This window comes from Diachasmimorpha longicaudata, chromosome 5, assembly GCF_034640455.1.
Source record: "Diachasmimorpha longicaudata isolate KC_UGA_2023 chromosome 5, iyDiaLong2, whole genome shotgun sequence".
Classification (NCBI taxonomy): domain Eukaryota; kingdom Metazoa; phylum Arthropoda; class Insecta; order Hymenoptera; family Braconidae; genus Diachasmimorpha; species Diachasmimorpha longicaudata.
In genome coordinates, this window is record NC_087229.1 from 2,506,735 (window position 1) to 2,525,192 (window position 18,458).

At 33.8% G+C, this 18,458-nt stretch overlaps 2 protein-coding genes across 4 annotated transcripts in view; one reads left to right on the forward strand and one right to left on the reverse strand.

Annotated features, from left to right (window-relative positions):
* The window catches only part of LOC135162829 (homeobox protein aristaless-like), a 58,512-nt gene that overhangs the window by 1,292 nt on the left and 38,762 nt on the right, over positions 1-18,458 (forward strand). The window contains exon 2 of one of the 2 annotated variants that reach the window (XM_064121718.1): positions 3,013-3,220. In XM_064121718.1, the coding sequence (XP_063977788.1) occupies positions 3,013-3,220 (208 nt within the window). Of the gene's footprint in view, positions 1-2,913; positions 3,221-18,458 lie in introns of those variants that run through there. The other variant, XM_064121717.1, reaches the window with a different exon arrangement.
* LOC135162832 (uncharacterized) lies at positions 9-2,855 on the reverse strand. 2 transcript variants are annotated; one of them, XM_064121722.1, is made up of 5 exons: positions 2,716-2,855; positions 2,426-2,594; positions 1,647-1,909; positions 1,338-1,462; positions 9-1,091 (listed from the first exon to the last, which is right to left on the reverse strand). In XM_064121722.1, exons 1-4 carry the CDS (start codon positions 2,784-2,786, stop codon positions 1,453-1,455), a joined length of 513 nt encoding a protein of 170 aa, XP_063977792.1. In that variant the 5' UTR covers positions 2,787-2,855; the 3' UTR covers positions 9-1,091; positions 1,338-1,452. The 2 variants fall into 2 exon arrangements, with proteins under 2 accessions (XP_063977792.1, XP_063977793.1); XM_064121723.1 differs by lacking the exons at positions 9-1,091; positions 1,338-1,462 and adding an exon at positions 2,019-2,082 and having other exon boundaries at positions 1,772-1,909.

An 18,458-nucleotide genomic window follows, 5' to 3' on the forward strand; every position in this document is an offset into this window, starting at 1 on the left:
AAATTAAAACTCATGGAAAAAGACAATTGGGAAAATCTTAATATATTTCGATTGCTCTAAGATTGCATATACTATACAGTGCGAGGCAGCATACGGTATACAGAATCGAGAACATTTCCGCAAATTCGAGATTTAGCTATAATAGCGACAGCAATCAGTCAAGTCAGGAAGAGGGCGTTCTTAGTCTCATAATAATCTAATCTAATAATTAAAGATTTTCTAATTATTTGTGAACATCAAATTATGCGATTGAGATTATTTATTCCCTTCACATAACCAAGAACATCGCTGCTTGCGAATTTTTTTTCGTGAGTAGTAGTGCAGGAGACATTGTTGCCGCACTAAGGTGTATACCTGCGACTTACAACCGTAGGGAAGGTTCAAACTGAATGTCTGCAAAAAAATCGCGTTTTAAATTTTTATTAATGAAACCATTAACTCCAAACCTATGCCACTTGCGTTCAATAAACATTTACAGGAGTGGGACGGATTTTGAAATGAAAACAAAAATAATGTTCCAACAATTATAATTGACATTACAACATATGTTAAGAACTATGAACAAACATTAACATGAATACATCCTTTGTATCACTTATCTGTGATTCCGGAGAGCTTTATCTACTTTAATCATAAAATTAATTAGTCTTCAGTTTTCTCTGTTATATATAAAAAATACAAATGTTTAGTAATACTTTTTCTTCAAAAACAGGGCCATATATTGAAATAAATTCTGAATAAATACTAATGTTCATGAATAGATTATTATAATTCCATCTGTTTTGGTTGTTAAAGCTAAATGAGTATTAACGTTACTGCTATGAAGTTGGCAGTCTTTAAAAGTAAAAAATCAGATTCTTAAAGAGCTCAAGCTTGTCAATGTTTCATTTTTGTGTAAAAAAATAACAGTATTAAACTTGTTATAGAATTCAATTTTTGCGTAAAAAAATAACAGTGTTAAACTTGTTATAGAACTCAATTTTTGTGTGAAAAAATAACAGTTTAGAACTTGTTATAGAAAAAATTTTCAATTTTGCAATTGAACTTCCAGAGTAAATAGCCCGTCATTAAAGCTATTCAGCTTTCAGTTTCTGAAACAAAAAAGATTATCTGTTCTTAATAACTGTTTAATGAATGATTCAATGCATTTTCATTTATATTTCCATAGAAAATTTTTTTTATTAATGTTCTAATGAAAATATTATACTGAATTCTGCTTGAAACTAAGCCAACATTAGATGAAAATATTGCAATATTCTCTTGCATTGAAGGGAGAATAGTGAAAAATTAAAAGTAATTAAATTTGGATAACCATAACCATTAATAAAAAAAAGTACCTTATTCGCGACGTCCATCGCCTCTCCAGATGCAGATTCAGCTGCCCCTCGTTTGAGAATGAGAGGAGGTGCTTCGACAGCATCATCCAACTCATCTTCATTGAGGGCTACATCCTCAGTCAGGACTGCAATGTCATCCATGCTGTTAATATTCAGAACAAAACCATCCCCACGACAATCAACTCGACCTTTAATGGTCATTTTGATTCCCTCGATCAAATCTTCTCTCGGGATGTATGTTACCACATGAATGGTCATGCGATGAACCCTTGTACAAAACATGCCAGATCCATAACTCGAACCACTTACCATGGTAATGCTTCTGAATGGCTCTTTGAGCCATCCAGTGATCTGGACTGGCCCGCGAGCAGCACAAACTTTCTCCATCTCAATTTTTTATATGAGATGACCTTCGACCTTCCATTGTCAGCTCCATTCGTAATGTTAAATGTGCCAAAGATGTCGAAAGTGCTCCTACGTGCAAATTGAAATTCTTTGTCGCTCACAGTGTCCGTTGATCGCCGATACTGTGGATTGGCCGCTTTAATAATCCCTCCAGTGATTTTTATTATCTAAAAAGTAAAATTTCAAATTTTTCATATATTCTCATAGATATTCATACAGATATTCGCATAGATATTCATATAGATATTCATTTTGTTTCCAAAACAGAAAACTGACCTAGAAAACTGAACTGGGCATTTATGTTATTTATTCGTTGATATTTTTTTTCCCTCAAGGTTCCCTACAAATAAATAACGTACGTTCTTACGTTCATTTGTTTGCAACGAACCTATCGGGAAATATTCGATAATTTCGGAGCTCTTGTGGTATTATATGCGATAATTTTTTCATAATTCTGCGGGTAGGCTATATATAAAAAAAACAAACGATAACTTAACCAAATAAACCTCTCTTCATTTCATGGCACAATTCTCTTTGCCGAAATTTGGATAGGAAAAATAATCTCCTGAATACCACTCGAGCTTCAACATTATCGAGTATTTCCCTCTAGGTTCCCTACCACTCTTGTGGTATTATATGTGACAATTTCACTTTTTTTCTTTTTGAATGGAAATCACCTGTACCTGATACATCTTGATCTCATCCTTGTATTTGAGAGCATCATCCCCCGAGCAAAGTATGCGAACCCTTCTGCCATCATTGTTATTTAAAATGCACTTGTAAATCCACTTAGATGGAGACTTTGGCAACTCTCTCAGGCCTTCAATGCAGTCGACGTAGCCGATGATTTTCCTAAGAAAAAAAAAATGAAATTACTCTCCGAACACGTGTCAATGATAGGTTATGATGATTGAATGCATAATAAATTTTTGAAATATGTTCATTTTTTAAAAATAATAATAGGAATACTTACATGAGTGTAGCTGCAACATTGAAATGATCAATGGCTCTGTTGGTCGTATATTTAATAGGTGGAGATGTCATGATGTTTCACGATTATAAATTATCTCCTTTTTATAATAGGATAAAAACACTCAAACACGTTGCCAAATGTGATGGTTTTTACCGGTTCATTTGTTCCAGCCCAATGTGCGACTAATATAATCGACAGATGTCGCTTCGGTTTCTGTCTTACGCTTACGCATTTTCGAGATATTTCTTCGAGAAATATCGATATCGATCTGTACACGGGTCTCCTTTTTATAATAGGATCGGTCACAGTAATAATCCATCAGTGGATAATCAGATGGACCTCAGCACGACAACCCGACGCCCGCCGGATGCCGGCGCTGCTGATCACATTGTTCAGAAGACAACGGCCAATCATCGAGTGGCTAAGAGTGTCTTCAGCATACGCAGTCTCGTGGATGTCGAGGATGCTGAATTGCCTGGTAATGATGAGAGTAATCGCACCTATGGTGAGTAAACTCCATCACCTTTTGCATGATTAAATTGTTCCATTGAGCAATTGAAAAAAAAATTTTTTTTTCACTGCTAAATATGCGAAAAATGCCGATAAAAAGAGGCATTATCTATCAACAATTCTTGAGTTACCTCGGAATTTCATGAAAAATGGAAAAAAAAATTCTTGAAGGAGTTATTGAAACGATAATCATTATCAAAGTCATAATTTATACTCATTTTTTTTTTCGCGTAATCCCGATAGTCTAAATACCTGAGAGGTTGGGAGGGTCAGGGGTTTTCTAAAATAAGTTATTGAAGAGGCCAATTGTCGAAGTCACGCGAGTGTGTATCAATGTGTATTTCAGGGGTGCCACACACCGACAAAAGGATACAGATATATGTTTAAGTTTTGAGGTATATCGTTTCGCATGTACGCGATAACCTGTATTACTTTACTTTTCAAGTGGAAATAAATACGCGAATTACCATTTAACCACACTGAGTGATAAGGTAAACGGTGTGGGAATGCTAACGGTGATAGGGAAAATTTCATTCCAACGTTTTTTGGAGGGGCAGGGGGGCTGGGGGGGCTTATCGCGCCATGGTCTTAAGGATAATTGACGGTTTGCTCGAGGATAATTAGCGAGTTATTGATTCAGGGGCTTTTCACAGAGGTATTGTTGCAAACCACGTTCATAATGTATGCATTTCTGTATTTATTTATTTATTCCAGCATTTTAACATGCTATCGATGGCCTGGGGTAAGAATGCATCCCTTAAGGGGAACTATTTCTTTTTAAATCGTTATGCATACGAAGAATAGTCGTTCGCATTAGTTGGGGTGAAATGGAAGAAATAATTTGAAAGATCTTTTGCACTGATAGAATGATTAATTTATTCCTAACGAGATTCGTTAACTACTAACAGACCTACATTTGGAGAAACCGAATAGATTCTCACTGACAACCAAAATCCAATGATAACAATAATAATATATCGATTCCATTTCAAAAACCCATTACTATCTGAGCTCATAATGGAGTTTTTTTGCTAAATAAAAAAATCTACTGATAAATCAATCGTAATTAATTGTGAAAAATTGTTAAAAATAGGTAAACTCGTTGTAGCCACGTTTGCCATTTTTAGGCGCGAAAAAATTATTTGACAATAGTACATCATGCAACGAGAGTGATAAAAATATTCTGACGAGTATGAAGGTTGAAAATCGAGCCGCAGGCAAATTTTATAATCACCAGAGTCAAAAAATCTATACCGCGCGTGTTTCGTACAAAATTTCACATCACGAACTGCGTAAATGACCAATAACACACTTCTCTACGGCTCGTTTTCCCACCCTTACATTCATCACAAAATCTTCATCGCACTTGATGCGTAATGTACTATTTTTCCTACTAATAATCGATGACAAGGTAAACATTTAGGAAAAAATAAGATTAAGAATAACCTTAAGGAGTATAACGGTCAAATAACAATTTATTTCGACCGCAAAAGAATTTGCACATTCCTATCAGTTTAAACAGATTTAATTATTCATTCAGAAATAGAGAATGTTTTAAAAATGGTAATATTTCAAAATGCAATCGACCTAAATTTATTCAAGTTTTCTCACGCAACTCATTTCTCAAATTCATGACTAAAAAAACTCACTTAAATCTTCTTGATTCTCCCCCTAATATCGACTATTTTCTCAACTCTCGAGAATATTTTCCTTAATTAACAAAATTTCCTCATTACCAGCAGCCATCACTTCTCATTCCCCCAACATATTCCCCTCGTTTAATCAGGAATAGCATTGGCTTTTTTTTTTTTAAATCACGCTGGATGATACTAATTGCACTAAAAAAACGAGAGAAATGCATGGTTAAAAAAAATTAAAGGATGGACGTAGCGAATGATCGGCTCACCAATAATACGTGGCAAGACCAGATCATAAATAATCTCGCCTGGAGGGGGCTTTTACGCGTGCGTTATACGCGCCTCCAAGTCCCTGATTGGTTGACCCGAGAGCCGCTAATTGTGTTTTATTAGCGCTCACCAAGCACTCCTCCTCCTTACGGCCACTAAAACAATTTTCTTTTACTCTTTGCGAGGGATTTTTTTCCCCTGTTCAATTCGACATCTGCCCCCCTCCCCTCCTCCTCCTCCTCCTCCTCACTACTTTATCCACCCCCTCGTCACCACTTCACTCAGGCCATATCCCTCCCCCCATTCTAATAAAGCACAAGTGCGGAATGAAGATGAATAAAATTGTTGAGTCAAATGAGTCTTTGAATGACTTCCGTGAAATAGTTGTTGCTCCATTAGGAATCACGTGTTGTCATTTTTATAGTATCATTTCGAAATGTCATGTTGGTAGCTGATAATCATTAAGACGATTTAACTAAGCACAAATGAGGCTTTGAATTATTTCTCAGAAATTATTGCTTCGAGTTCCTTAGGTATCATGTTTTCTCATTTTTATTGGATCATTTCGAACTGTCGTGTTGATTATCACGCAAATGATCGAGCAGAAGCGTCAAGGGATCCCTTGTGATCGCACAAAACTGAATTAAAAAAAAAAAAAAAATGTTTGATGTACGGGTGGTTTATACAATAGGCCATAAACACAACGTTGTAAAACCCTTGGGTTGGTATTCTTGCGTGACGACGGTATTAGCCAATTGGCCCATTAATCGCTCCGTCGGTGCGAGACAGCCGAACGCTTCCATTTTGAGGAAGTAATTGCTAATCGCTAATTGCGAGTACAAACACTCCATCCAATTAACTGGATCCATGCGTTGAGGGCACAGTGTCATGAATATATTATGAGAGCGTGTGTATGAGTTGTGGGGATTTTAGCGAATCATCGGTGCATTGTTGAAAAATTAATTTGTCAAATTTTCCGTTGTAAAATTTCATTGGTTTGTTGGAATTTATTGATTTGAATTTTAAATTATTTCCTTAGATAATTCGCTGAGAGATATCAATGTTGAATATAATATTCAATTTTAGTGATTAATTTGAAAATTCAATGTGTTATCAAAATTTTAATATTTAAATATTCAATTTCAATTTTTTGAATAAAATATTACTTGTTGTTGAAAAATAATTAACAAGGACTAATTTATTAGAATTTCATACGCATATTATCAGATGACTAGTTTATTCATGGCATAATCAACGGAATTTCAATTAATGAAGTTACACAACAATGGAAATTATGGAAGATAATGAATATTTACAAAATTTATAGATAGGTGGAAAAAAAAACGGCCGAAAAATCATCGGTCATTTTGCCGTCGAGCACTCATAAGACATTTTACTACTCATTAATTATTTTTCCGTACAATGAGATTTGAAAAATTATGGAACAGTTTTGGAAAGTAATTTGCAAGATAATTTTACCAATTAATTTCATCAGCATCAATTTGTTTTCTCAATCTATTTCAACCTATCAATCGAATGTAATGTTCAATTTTCATGATTCATTTGAAAATTGAAGATGTAATTATCCTATTAATATTCTAACATTCACTTATCATTGAAAAAAAAAAATCAATTTTCTTAAATTGAATCCATCAGATAATCACTTATATTCAAAGATACCTATCAATATGATTTACACGTCCCGTGAAAAATAATTTCCCAATAAAAAGTGTTTCTCCAATTACTCAACCTCAACCAATGCCTAATTTATTGATTGACACCCTAGAATAACTTACCACAAATTTATTCTCATCCCGTGTGCATAATCACAAGAACAACCACGTTAAATTAAAAATGAAAAAAAAAATGAAAAGAAAAGAAAAGAATACGATTATGGAAAAAAAATTAATGAGCAATAAATAAGACTGGCGTTTCGTTTTTCTTAATGAAGTTTTGGGGGCCCAGCGGAGAAATTTAGGAGAAAGGGAAGACCCCTTTCGATCAATTAGGGCTAATAAATGGGTGCTGAGGAAAAAACCAGGATGAGAAGAGTGGGGTACGGGTATTAAAGGTGAGGGTGGAATGAGACGGGCCACGCGGCTCTGTGGGTTTATGCTATTAAAAATGTAAATATCTCCTGGCGGCCTCGTTATCGGATGTAAATACGGCGCGAGCCTAAAAAAAATCCCCACCTCATCCCTCTCTGCCCCTCGCCAATGTGTCTTGGTCTTTTGTGCGTCTGTTGTTTATTTCCCAGGATCGTGTCACATTCAACTTGTTAATGGCACGGTTTTTAATATTTCTCGTTGGTCGAAAAATTCAAAATTGAATATTTGTAAAGAAAAAAAAAAAAGAAATGAAGAGAGTAATAAGAGAAGTATAAATAATGTAAAGTAATAATCATCGATGTCCTGAGGCGAGCTTTATATAGTATATACAGTTGACCTCACAGTCGTTTTGCGTTTGGATGTTGAGATCTCCTCTTTTCCTCCCTCTCCCCTTTCCCCTATTTCTACACCCCTCTCACCGCACTTTCCTTCGAACGTTTTGATATATGACTCAATAAAACGGGTCCCGAGGCGGAGACCCATCGGATAAATATCAAACGTAAAATGTTCACCTCGTTAACTCGTTTGCCCAGACACAGCATATGCCCCTCAGTCTTGAAACCTTCGTACACCCTGTGTTATATTTACCCCCACTCTACCTATACAGCCATGGGATAATTAAGAACTCATGTAATTAGAGACGGGAATATTAGGGGAATTTTCAAGGATTTTTTACGGGAAAAAGTTATGGGATTTTTTTTTGGTAATGTCAACACAAATTATATTTTAGTTATATGTTTTTTTGGTTTATTCTCAGAGAAATTTTTTTGACGAAATCATTGTGTCGCTGGTGATACTATCTTATCCAGTCAAATTTAGGAAATGACTGGAGAATAATTTTTTTATAATCATCATTCATACATGGACAATTTTCTAATTCCACAAATGGCTTTGCAAAATTTTAAATAAAGTTTTTTGTGTAGTTGAAACGGCAAATCCTCCTGACATTCATTTAGAGGAAGTTAATAACTCACGTAACGAGCCGGTAGTAGGATAAATTTGAAAGGCAGTTATAAGGGAAAGTTATGAGTTTCTTTGGGTAATGTCAACACATGTCATTTTATTCATTATAAAGAAAGATCTTTTTTGTTTATTGTTAGTAAGAATTTTTCAAACAGTACGACTGTTCAATGAGATGTTGTCAAACATTGATAATTTGATAGATTATCTGGAATTAAATAATACTGATTAGTCATCTGTCGAATGAGAGTGTTAAACGTAATGTGGATGAATTTTTTCCACATTTTTCTCACGAAAATCCTTTGGGGGACAGTCTAGGATCATTAATAACTCACGTAATTAAATGAGGATTAGGGCGAGTTGTAACGGATTTTTTATGGGAAAGTTAGGGGGTTTCTCCAGAGAATGTCAACACAAATTATATTATTTTATTCATTAATTCACACGTGATGTGAATTTAAAAAAAAATCATATTTTTCAGACTGATTTTTTTGTTAATATTTTTTTCATGAGGAATTGCTTAGTCCAATTATCATAAATGCTTATGTGCATTTAATGAATGATTTTAGCTGTAGCTACATCGGTTGCAGCTCATAGACAATAAATACAACAACAGGTTTCTCATAGGATTTTATTTTTCTTGGGAGAATGGAGAATATGTGGGACCAACCTACGCGGCTTTACAACACCTCTCACCCATACATATCAACTCTTATTAGGTTTATTATTTTTCCGCGATAATATCATGGAATCGAGTGGAGGGATTTGAGAAATTGATTCACTTGTTGTGTTCTTCATCTGTTGAATTCCGGTTGTATATTTTTTTTTTCATTTTACCAACTTTCAAGAGCCCTCTCTTTGCCGCACGCGCTTTTTATTTCCTCATCAATTTCCGGCTTGGCCGCAGACTTGCTCCGGGGAGGAAATAACTAATTGGCCCTCACCAATGCCGGAAATTAAATACCGAAATATTACATAGAGACAGTTTTAACGAATTGATAAATATAGGGACTGAAGATTTAAAAAATCGAGTTTTTGTTGGATAATTGTTCTTCAGGTACGGTAATTATTGGTATTCAAGCTGCGTGGAGTTGTGGAAATTGGGATTAATTGGGAATTAATTTGTTTTATGCAACCATTTCTCTTTTACACTGCAATTGATTTGAGTGAATGGAATTAATTATTGTCATTCGATTTCATATATTTCTTATTTATTATTTGGATTTCTAGAATCACGCTGTGTTATTCTGCGGTGAGAATTACTCAGTCACAGATAATACTTAATTCTGAATCTTTCGAATGTGAACAGCCCTTCAGCATGAAAATAAATATTAATTGACTAATAAATTGGGAAGTGATTTTATGGAGACAATGTGGAAATCAAATCTACAAGAATAAATGATAAAATCTAGCAGCTGATGATATTATATTGAAATATCGAAGACATTTGGAACATTGTCATTAAATTCCACACATCAAAATTAACCTCTGTCTAATCTTCAAATATTTGATATTGATTATTCCTCGTTTATCATATATCCCATTCTTATCATAACTTTCTCTGGCGCCAAGATAGCAATTAGTTAATGACCATTAATTTTTTTTTTAATGTTGAAATCACTTTCTCACGGAGGAGGGACACTGTGATTAAAATTGAAAAACACTTTTATGAGGGCAATGGAAGGACTGAATCTATATCTAGATTTTGTGTGACATTAATTAGAGCTCCAATGACAATTTTATGATCGATTGATTGATCATAAAGAAAGCAATTAATTATTTTCTTCGAGTCAACGATTTAGTTCCCAATTTCCATTAGAACATTGAGAACTTTCCTCATAATAATGTTTGATAATGTTTCTATTTATTGCATATAATAGTCCCGCCATTTTGTTTCTGGTATGTTCCTCGTCATAATTTATCTGTGTAAAAATCTATGATTCGTAAGTGCAATTCCTCAATTCAAATAATTGGAATCTTCTTCAGAAGGAAAATTGATTTCAGTTCTTGAGATAAATATTTTTATTAAATATTTATGCACCACAAAAACATGATTCAATTTTTAGAATGGACTAATGTCGGTAGACTATTGTTGAAAGAACGAATTCCAAAAAAAATAATTTAGGATTAATATAGTTGCTGTAACTCATTCGTAGAAAGTAACGAAGTCGTGACTGTTGGCAAATACTAATATAAAATTGAAAAACATTTTTATGAGGCGAGCGAAATCAATCGACGTCTAGACATTGTGTGACAATACTTATCAAACAATGTCATTTTTATGATCAATTAATTCATCGTAAAGAAAGTAATTAATTGTTTTTTTTCGAGTAAACGATTTGATTCAAAATTTCTTTTGGAACATTAGGAACTTTCTCAATAATAGCGTTTGATAATACTATCATTTCTTTTATTCTACATTTTTCTATCGTTTAATTTTAGATTTATTATTTATGACTTTGATTTCTATTAATATACCTCGTTTTGCTATTGTAACATCTCCATTAAAATAATCATAAATTGACATGGAAAGTTTGACCAAATGAGAGATTATGAATTGAGTGGAATGAACCTGGGACATATTTTCAATGGGGTGGGATAAATAAACATTTTTATTTATCCCTAGACTTTCCGACACCGATTAACACAGCATTGTTATAGTTGGTATAACTATTGATTGTAGAAACTAAGAAACTTCTACATTTTCCCAAGAGTTGTGAAACGAGTAATAAGAAAATTTGAAAACCGCTTTCATGAGAAAGAGGAAAGCGTTCAATCGATGTCTAGATATAGTACGACAATAATTATCAAAAAATGTAGTTCTTACGATGCATTAATTGGTTTTGAAAAAAATCATTACTTGTTTTTACGATTGAACAATCTCATTCGACATTTCTAATCCGTAACTCTTACTTTCATAATCATTTGTGACGTGACAATTGAATTTCTTCTCTCAAAAAAAATGATAAATGATGTTAATTCAATAAAATGAGTGTTTCCATTGAAATAGCCTCCTCTGGAAGATAATGTTCCCAGTTATTTGATAAAAAAAATACCACCAGAAGAAAAAATAAATTAACTTTTCTTTTCGATCGTAAACCACCCAGCAACTGTAATTATCAGCATTAAATCTTCACGGAGTAAATCTCACAAAAACTAACCCAGCATTAATAAAGCTAATGCAACTATTGATTGTAGAAACTAACGGACTCCTAAATTTTCTCGGAACAGTCAGTTTTTTTTTTTCTTTATCGCTGGTGTCACAACATCGTCTCTCTCCCTTGTACACCTCACCAAACATTGCCGGGAAAAATTCTCTCTCTATCACACCTGAATGGTGTGTTTATGGTGGTGGAGTATTTCAGAAGTTTGTCGCTCTGAATAACGTTCCACCAACTACGGTGACCACACTTCTTCGGAATAAATTACAGGTGGGGGGGCGAGTGTAAAAAAACAATGAGACCCGCATTTTTATTCTCTCAAAAAAATTATCCACCAGCCTTCATATTCATTTGTCTGTAACGGAACAGTATATACGTTGTTCTCTCATTTTCTCAAGCCGCATTTACGACAGAATTTCATGTTGACATTTTTATTTTATTTTATATTATTTTTTTTTCGGGTTAATAAAAAACCCAAGTTGTTAGTTCTGCTAGATAACTTCAGAATGGATTATTTTTCGTAATTTTCTGATGTTTTTCAATGGTTTTATGAGTATTTCTATCGCAATCGGAGGAATGAATTTTCACTTGTAATGACATTTTCCAATGAGTGAACTGAGAGTTATACAAGTGCAAATATTTTTCCTCGACTTCCGGAGTTCACTGAACTCATTTTAGTAAACTCCGCGCCTTTCGTTACTTCATTAGTGAGCGAAGATTCCTCACAGTCAATGTTCCAAGGCTGATCAAGTTTATTGTGTTAAGGATTGTGGGGTAGTATGGGGGCTTCTTCACGCTGAATTAATTCCCTCATCAGTTCCTTCTATCTACTGTTGATTTAAAATCTGGAGAGATTAGTTGCGGTGGAATAGACTGTTAATTCGTTTTGATTAAACCTCACTCAGCGGGATGTAAAAAATGGGATATTCATTCGATGGGTGGTATTAATCTGTATTGGAACTTGATGCAACATTTTTTTTTTATCAATTTCTTGAAAATTATATTTGAAGTTTATTCCTATTGACTAATTTTTAATGGGGCGGTAGTATTCTATTTATGTCTCAAAACAGTTTAAATTGCATTTTTTAAATTTTCAATTTGATTTTTTGTGATGTTTATCGGTGATTGATTCATCTCTGATTAAATCATAAAGTAAATATGCGTCGGCTTGCTCATTTCCAATTTTATTTTTGACATTTTCCAATAAGGATTCAGTGATTTTTGATTAAATCTCAATCGTCAGACAACAATTCTTTATCAATTTAAAATAAAAGAGGTCGATTGTGCTGATAGCAATATTTTTCTAGCCATTTAAAATGAGAAAAGGCATAATAACGATAAATAAAATGAAATAATCCCAGAAACATCCCAGGAATTCAAGAAAATTTCGATAATACCACCAGTGGCACTATTTACAAGAATTCCACCAGTCTTTGTCCTGAAGAGGAGTGCCCCCTCGTATTCAGACCCGGTTTCCACTCCAAATTCAGTTAAGATAGTAGTTATAGTGGCGAACCTCACAGAAGTGACCCACCACGTAGTAGATAAGCCGTCCATGAACCGAGTAGAGGTCGGTGAGAGAGAGATTTTAAAACTTGAGTAGCTCGAACATGGAAAGAAGAGTCAACTTCAAAGCGAATATGACCCTTGAATTTTAACTTTATTTTTATCATTGAGTGGCTCTTCTAGGATTTACGACATGACGATGAAAGCTCACATCGTAATGAGCCATTAGTCCACTGACCGAGCCTTTCACCAATTGTGTAAATCTTCTATTCAGTAATTTCCGTAAACCCATAAAAACTCAATTTCGACAGGTATTCGACTCTTGTAAATCACTATTCAAATATCGGCCTATTTAAATATAATAGTCTGAGTCAATATTTACAAATTATATTATGGAGTTGTGAATGATCCCGACGGATGTAATGTCAATACTGCATATAATTATCATCATTTAACCACTACAATTCGTCGGTTTCCTATAATTCTGTATACATGTACGATAACACTTTATGACCGCGAGATATAGGCGGAGACGCTTAATGGATTCGCCGAAATTTACCTTTTTTTTCAGTGATTAATTCCACATGAGTTACTCTTTTTTTTTCCCCTTTCTCTTACTGTTTCATTCTTCCAGCGAATTTCTTCTCTGCTGTATACGCGTGATTTTACCCAGTCCTATCGGCCAAGACCACTTTGCTCAGAAATGCTCGGACACACTATTAATATGTGCGATAATCTGGAGACGATAAAATTATTTGAAATGAAAAATTTGGCGAAACTATTCTATGACAATTTTTCATTTAATTAAAATTTTCCCCGATGAGGCACTTTTGTTTCCCGGCGCTGTACGCTGGATACAACTATAGAACACGGTGATTTGTAATCAGTGGAAAATTAGGAAATCGTTATGCAACTTAAGCTACTGTATTTTACAGTAATTTTTTTTGTCGGTTGTTTATTTTTTGGATAAGCAAATTTTTCGTTGGTTTAGAATAAAGCAGTTTTAAAAGAAGTCATTTATATTTTTATGGGTCTGTGCATGGTATCGATACGGTATGCCAGAGGTTAACGATCTTCAGACATTTGGTAATTTATTTATGAATGTTACAATTAGTGACTGATTAGTTTCGTCACAACTATGATTTATTGTACTTTTCAAATATGTTACATTGCTCATTATTTACTCATTTATTTATTATCTCAGTCTGCCACTGAGGTTTTTTTCTGCATTGTATATATGTGCATAATTTACTCCAGTCCTGTCGACCAATACCACTTTGCTCAAAAATGGTCGGACATACTATTAATATTTGCGGTAAAGTAAACACAAATTAATTTATTTGACGTAATAAATTCTTTGGAGTACTTCTAATTCAATTTCATAATCTCAACACGTCTGATAATTTATTAATGAATGTTGTAATTAGTGACTAATTAGGCTTGTCGAAAATTAGTTCCTGCGATAGATTTCAAATATTTTACAAATTTTTACAGTAATTTATGACAGATCAATCTCCTTTCGGCAACATTTTCTCCCATTATTTTAGTCTTTCAATGAGTTATTTAAGTTATATTTGCCATCAGATCAAGACGAAGAATAAAATTAATCCATTAAGAATTCAATTAAATAGTTAAGGACCGAAACATCCAGTCGACAGTAGCAATTAATTATCGTTTTTTGTACGGAATCGTCATGAAAAAAATATTGCCATACACATTACATCGACATCCCTAAGCACTTTTTAAAAATACCTCACCATATTTTACCCAATTATTTTTCCAACTCTCTGAAAAAGTGGTTTGAACATTTCCAAAAGATTCATGGGAATTAACTAATTGCCACTGTCGACTGAAAGAAATCAATGATAAAAATGAGAATAATAAATATAAAATGTTTGAAAACCAGACGACAGGAGCCTCCCAACCATCGAGAATCAACTGTGTGAGATTAAAAAGAAAATGGTTGCATGACGAAGATAAAAAAAAAAAAAATAATATAAAAAACTTGATCCAAAGATGGTGTCTCCACGTTACCTCTTCAAGTAACATATATAAAATGTGAAATAGGATTCAGGTGATATTCCACGTTCGACATATATAAATACCTATTGGTATTCCAATCGAATCGTTCCCTCGTCGCCGGTACTGTGGAATTTAGCGGACCCTTTCGCATTAGTTCGCGTGGCTCTGGTGGACAGCAGCAATTACTCTTAATTGACCCGGAGCGACTGAATTCCACCGGCTTTCATATATATATTCAATTGTAAACTATTCCATCTTCATAGAAATCGGGTACAACCTGTTACTAATTATAACGTTCATTAATAAATTAACAAAGGTCTACAGATCATTAAATCAAATTAGAAATTGCTCCACGACATTTTGAGAATATTTTACAGTTTAAATAATTTTTTTGCGAGGTCACCATCACTAGAATATTCTACACACCGTGAATTATATTTTCTGAAAATTATTGTACTGGAATTTCCGGAGAAAACTTTTCTTCCTGTTAAACATTCTTTTTATTTTTATTTATGAACAATCACTAATTTCATATTTATCCGTTTAGTTCTCCTTCAACACATAAATTTATTTAACATTTCAATTCCCTCATAATTTATCTCATTGTTCAATATCTTTAATACCGAGAACAAATACAAAATCGATTGAAATTCTCTGTACCAAGATAAATAATGAGTTTATTCGTAAACGGCACCGGAAGACCACACGTTGGGCAAGATCGAGGGTTCACCAAACAATTTATCATTCTGTATTCGAGCTGCAGCGCCAAACTGCTTAATGGATAGAATTTCAATCTGTCGATCATTACGCGATTGCTAAATGCATACATTACCCCTTTCACTCCTCCCCTCCACCCCCCCTCTCTTTCCCGTCTTCCTCCCCCCTCCCCCCCCCCCCCGTGAAGGTATATTGCCACTTTGTTTGAGATTGATAAGAAAATGATTACTCGCATTACTCCCAATGGCTCGGTTAAATTAAATTCAAATTCTTCATAGTCGATTTTTTTTTTTGCAACTTCCTGCTGGAGATTTATAATACGTCATACACTGGTACGATGATATACTTGTGGACGGGACATAGTATCAGGGTTGCACACACGCGGTGTAATTGCAATTAGCGTATATCACCACTCGGTGGTAGTCGTAGAGTATTACACACGCGAAGAAAGTATTTCTCGTTTCATTCAAGTCGAGTTTCGCAAAATGTTGTTAGCGATGAAAATTCGATAACATCGCGCTGTAGTTAATTGCACGAAATTAAATAGTTTTAATTAGTTTTTATTCATTAGGTATATTTGGCGTCTAGTATTGAATTATACTTTCAATAGGAATAATTCATGGTAATTTTCATGTCAATGAAATGCCTTGATTTTTTTACCGATAACGAGAAAAAAAAAATCAAGTGAATTAGTTCTATTGAGCGTTAAATTAGAGTTTAATTCAGTGAATAACGAATGTTCATGTTTTTTATCTGTTCCGGATATTAAAAGAAATGTGTCGAATCAATTAATTTCGCTGAGAACTAAACTAAGTTATCCTTCTTGTTTTATTCAAGTTGAGTTGCACAAGTTGTTTGAAAAAATAAAAATTTCATGGAATCACTCTGTATTTTATTGCATTAAATTGAATAGTTCAATTCAATTTTTAAAAATAAAAACTTGAATGAATTGATTTCGTTGAGTCTTAATTTATACTTTAACTCGATGAATAACAAATGATCACGCTTTTTATCAGTTATACAAATTGTAAGAGATATATCGTATTAATTATTTTAATTGAACGTTAAATCAAATTTTTCTTTTTATTTCCTTTATATTATTAACGATGAAAACTCGATAAAATCGTTTTGCATTAAATTCAATACTGTTAATTATTTCACATTCATTATAGTTTCGAAGAATAACAAATCCTTCTTCTTGTCATTCGTTTCGAAAATTAAAAGAAATATCTGGATTAAATTAATTACTTGGCGCATTAAATTAAATTCTCCCATTAGTTTTCTTGTCGTTATACGTCAAACATAAACGATATTGAATCATATAAAGTTGAGGATGAAAATTGGTATTCACCCGCAATATGAAACAAATATATTCACAATTTTTTTTCATTAACCACGATAATTAAAAAAGGGACATAATCGAATCAATTCTAGGAACATCATAAAATATGTATTAACACGATCACTGCTAAGGCCCGAAAGAAGATAGTCGGTTAGACCCAGCGGTGTCACGCTCTCTCGTGTGTCGCCCCCCCAATGTGAAACTGAGACGAATAAACAACACTGGAAGCCCCCCAGAGCTGCCGTGTCCAAGCGCCCTGATGCTAATTGTCCAATGTGCTACTGAATTTTAATTCCTAATCCCTTTCGAGTGAAAAAAAAGTCCTCACGCGCACATAAAATTGCTTAAAACACTGCTGAGTAGTTTTGAACATTTGGCAGATGATTGACGAGTCCAATTTGCATTGAAAATCGATGCATTGCATTGACTTTCGTGCAAGAATTTCATTCAATTTTGGATTAAGTCCGAAACTTGTGATTTTTTTTATTTCCATTGGAGATCCTATTGGAGATATTCAACAAAAGGAATTATTTTATTTCACCGTAATTTTCTTCTCATTTATTTTTCGCTTCATAACATTGAAAATTCACAGCCATCATTTGCATGAATTGCAATAAATTAACAATAGTGGAAGGTGAAAAAAACTGTTGAAAGTATAACAATCATTTTTACCTGCTTCCATGAGAGTTTTTAATTGCACACGTTCTACTCATAAAATATTACAATGATGAATTTATATCGGTATTCGTGACCCACTGATGCAACACCACCGTATCAAAATTCAGGAGTCAATCATAGGCTTTCGATTGATGGAAAATTCACTACTGTTGGACCTAAATATTCACATTTAATTGAAATATCAATTATTACTGCAGAATTTCCATCTTCTGTAGCTCAATAATTTAAGATACCCCTGAATTCGAATTGAAATTTAAAATTCAATCAATCAAGTCAATTTTTTAACAATAAATGAACCATTGTACTTCACGCCAATTTCTCTGTCATTTTTTCAGCTTTCGAAACATTGAAAATTCACACGCATCCTTCGCATGAATTGTAATAAATTTACAACATTACATGTGACAAAAAAAAACCTCTGTTAAAAGAGAAAAAAAAAACATTTTTACCTGCTTACAACATTGAGTTTTAGGTTGCACACGTTATGCTCGTAAAATATTACAATGAAGAATTTATACTGGTATGCGTGACAAACTGATGGAATATCACCTTATCATACACTGTATATGCTAACTCCGCGGCCATGTTGACGGCAATTACAATTAACAACAACAGGGAACGTCGTAAAATGCAATTAAATATTATTACCCTACCCCTCTAATGGTCGGAGAGACTGAAGCCGAGTTATATATGTTCGCTCTTTTATATTATCGTTTCGTTTTAGTTTACAATTTTTTTTTTCCTCATTGCATACAGCATAATTCAGCAGTTACGAGGTAAACCATCCGGAAGGGGGGGGGAGGGGAGGGGGATGGAGAATTGATGCGATTTC

Bases quoted from the DNA above. Each gene is read 5' to 3' on its own strand.
- LOC135162832 (XM_064121722.1), bottom strand. From the start codon at position 2,786: ATGACATCTCCACCTATTAAATATACGACCAACAGAGCCATTGATCAT. The intron at 2,595-2,715 runs GTAAGTATTCCT...TTTTTTTCTTAG, and splicing joins AATGTTGCAGCTACACTCAT to GAAAATCATCGGCTACGTCG. The intron at 1,910-2,425 runs GTACAGGTGATT...TTTACTTTTTAG, and splicing joins ATGAGATCAAGATGTATCAG to ATAATAAAAATCACTGGAGG.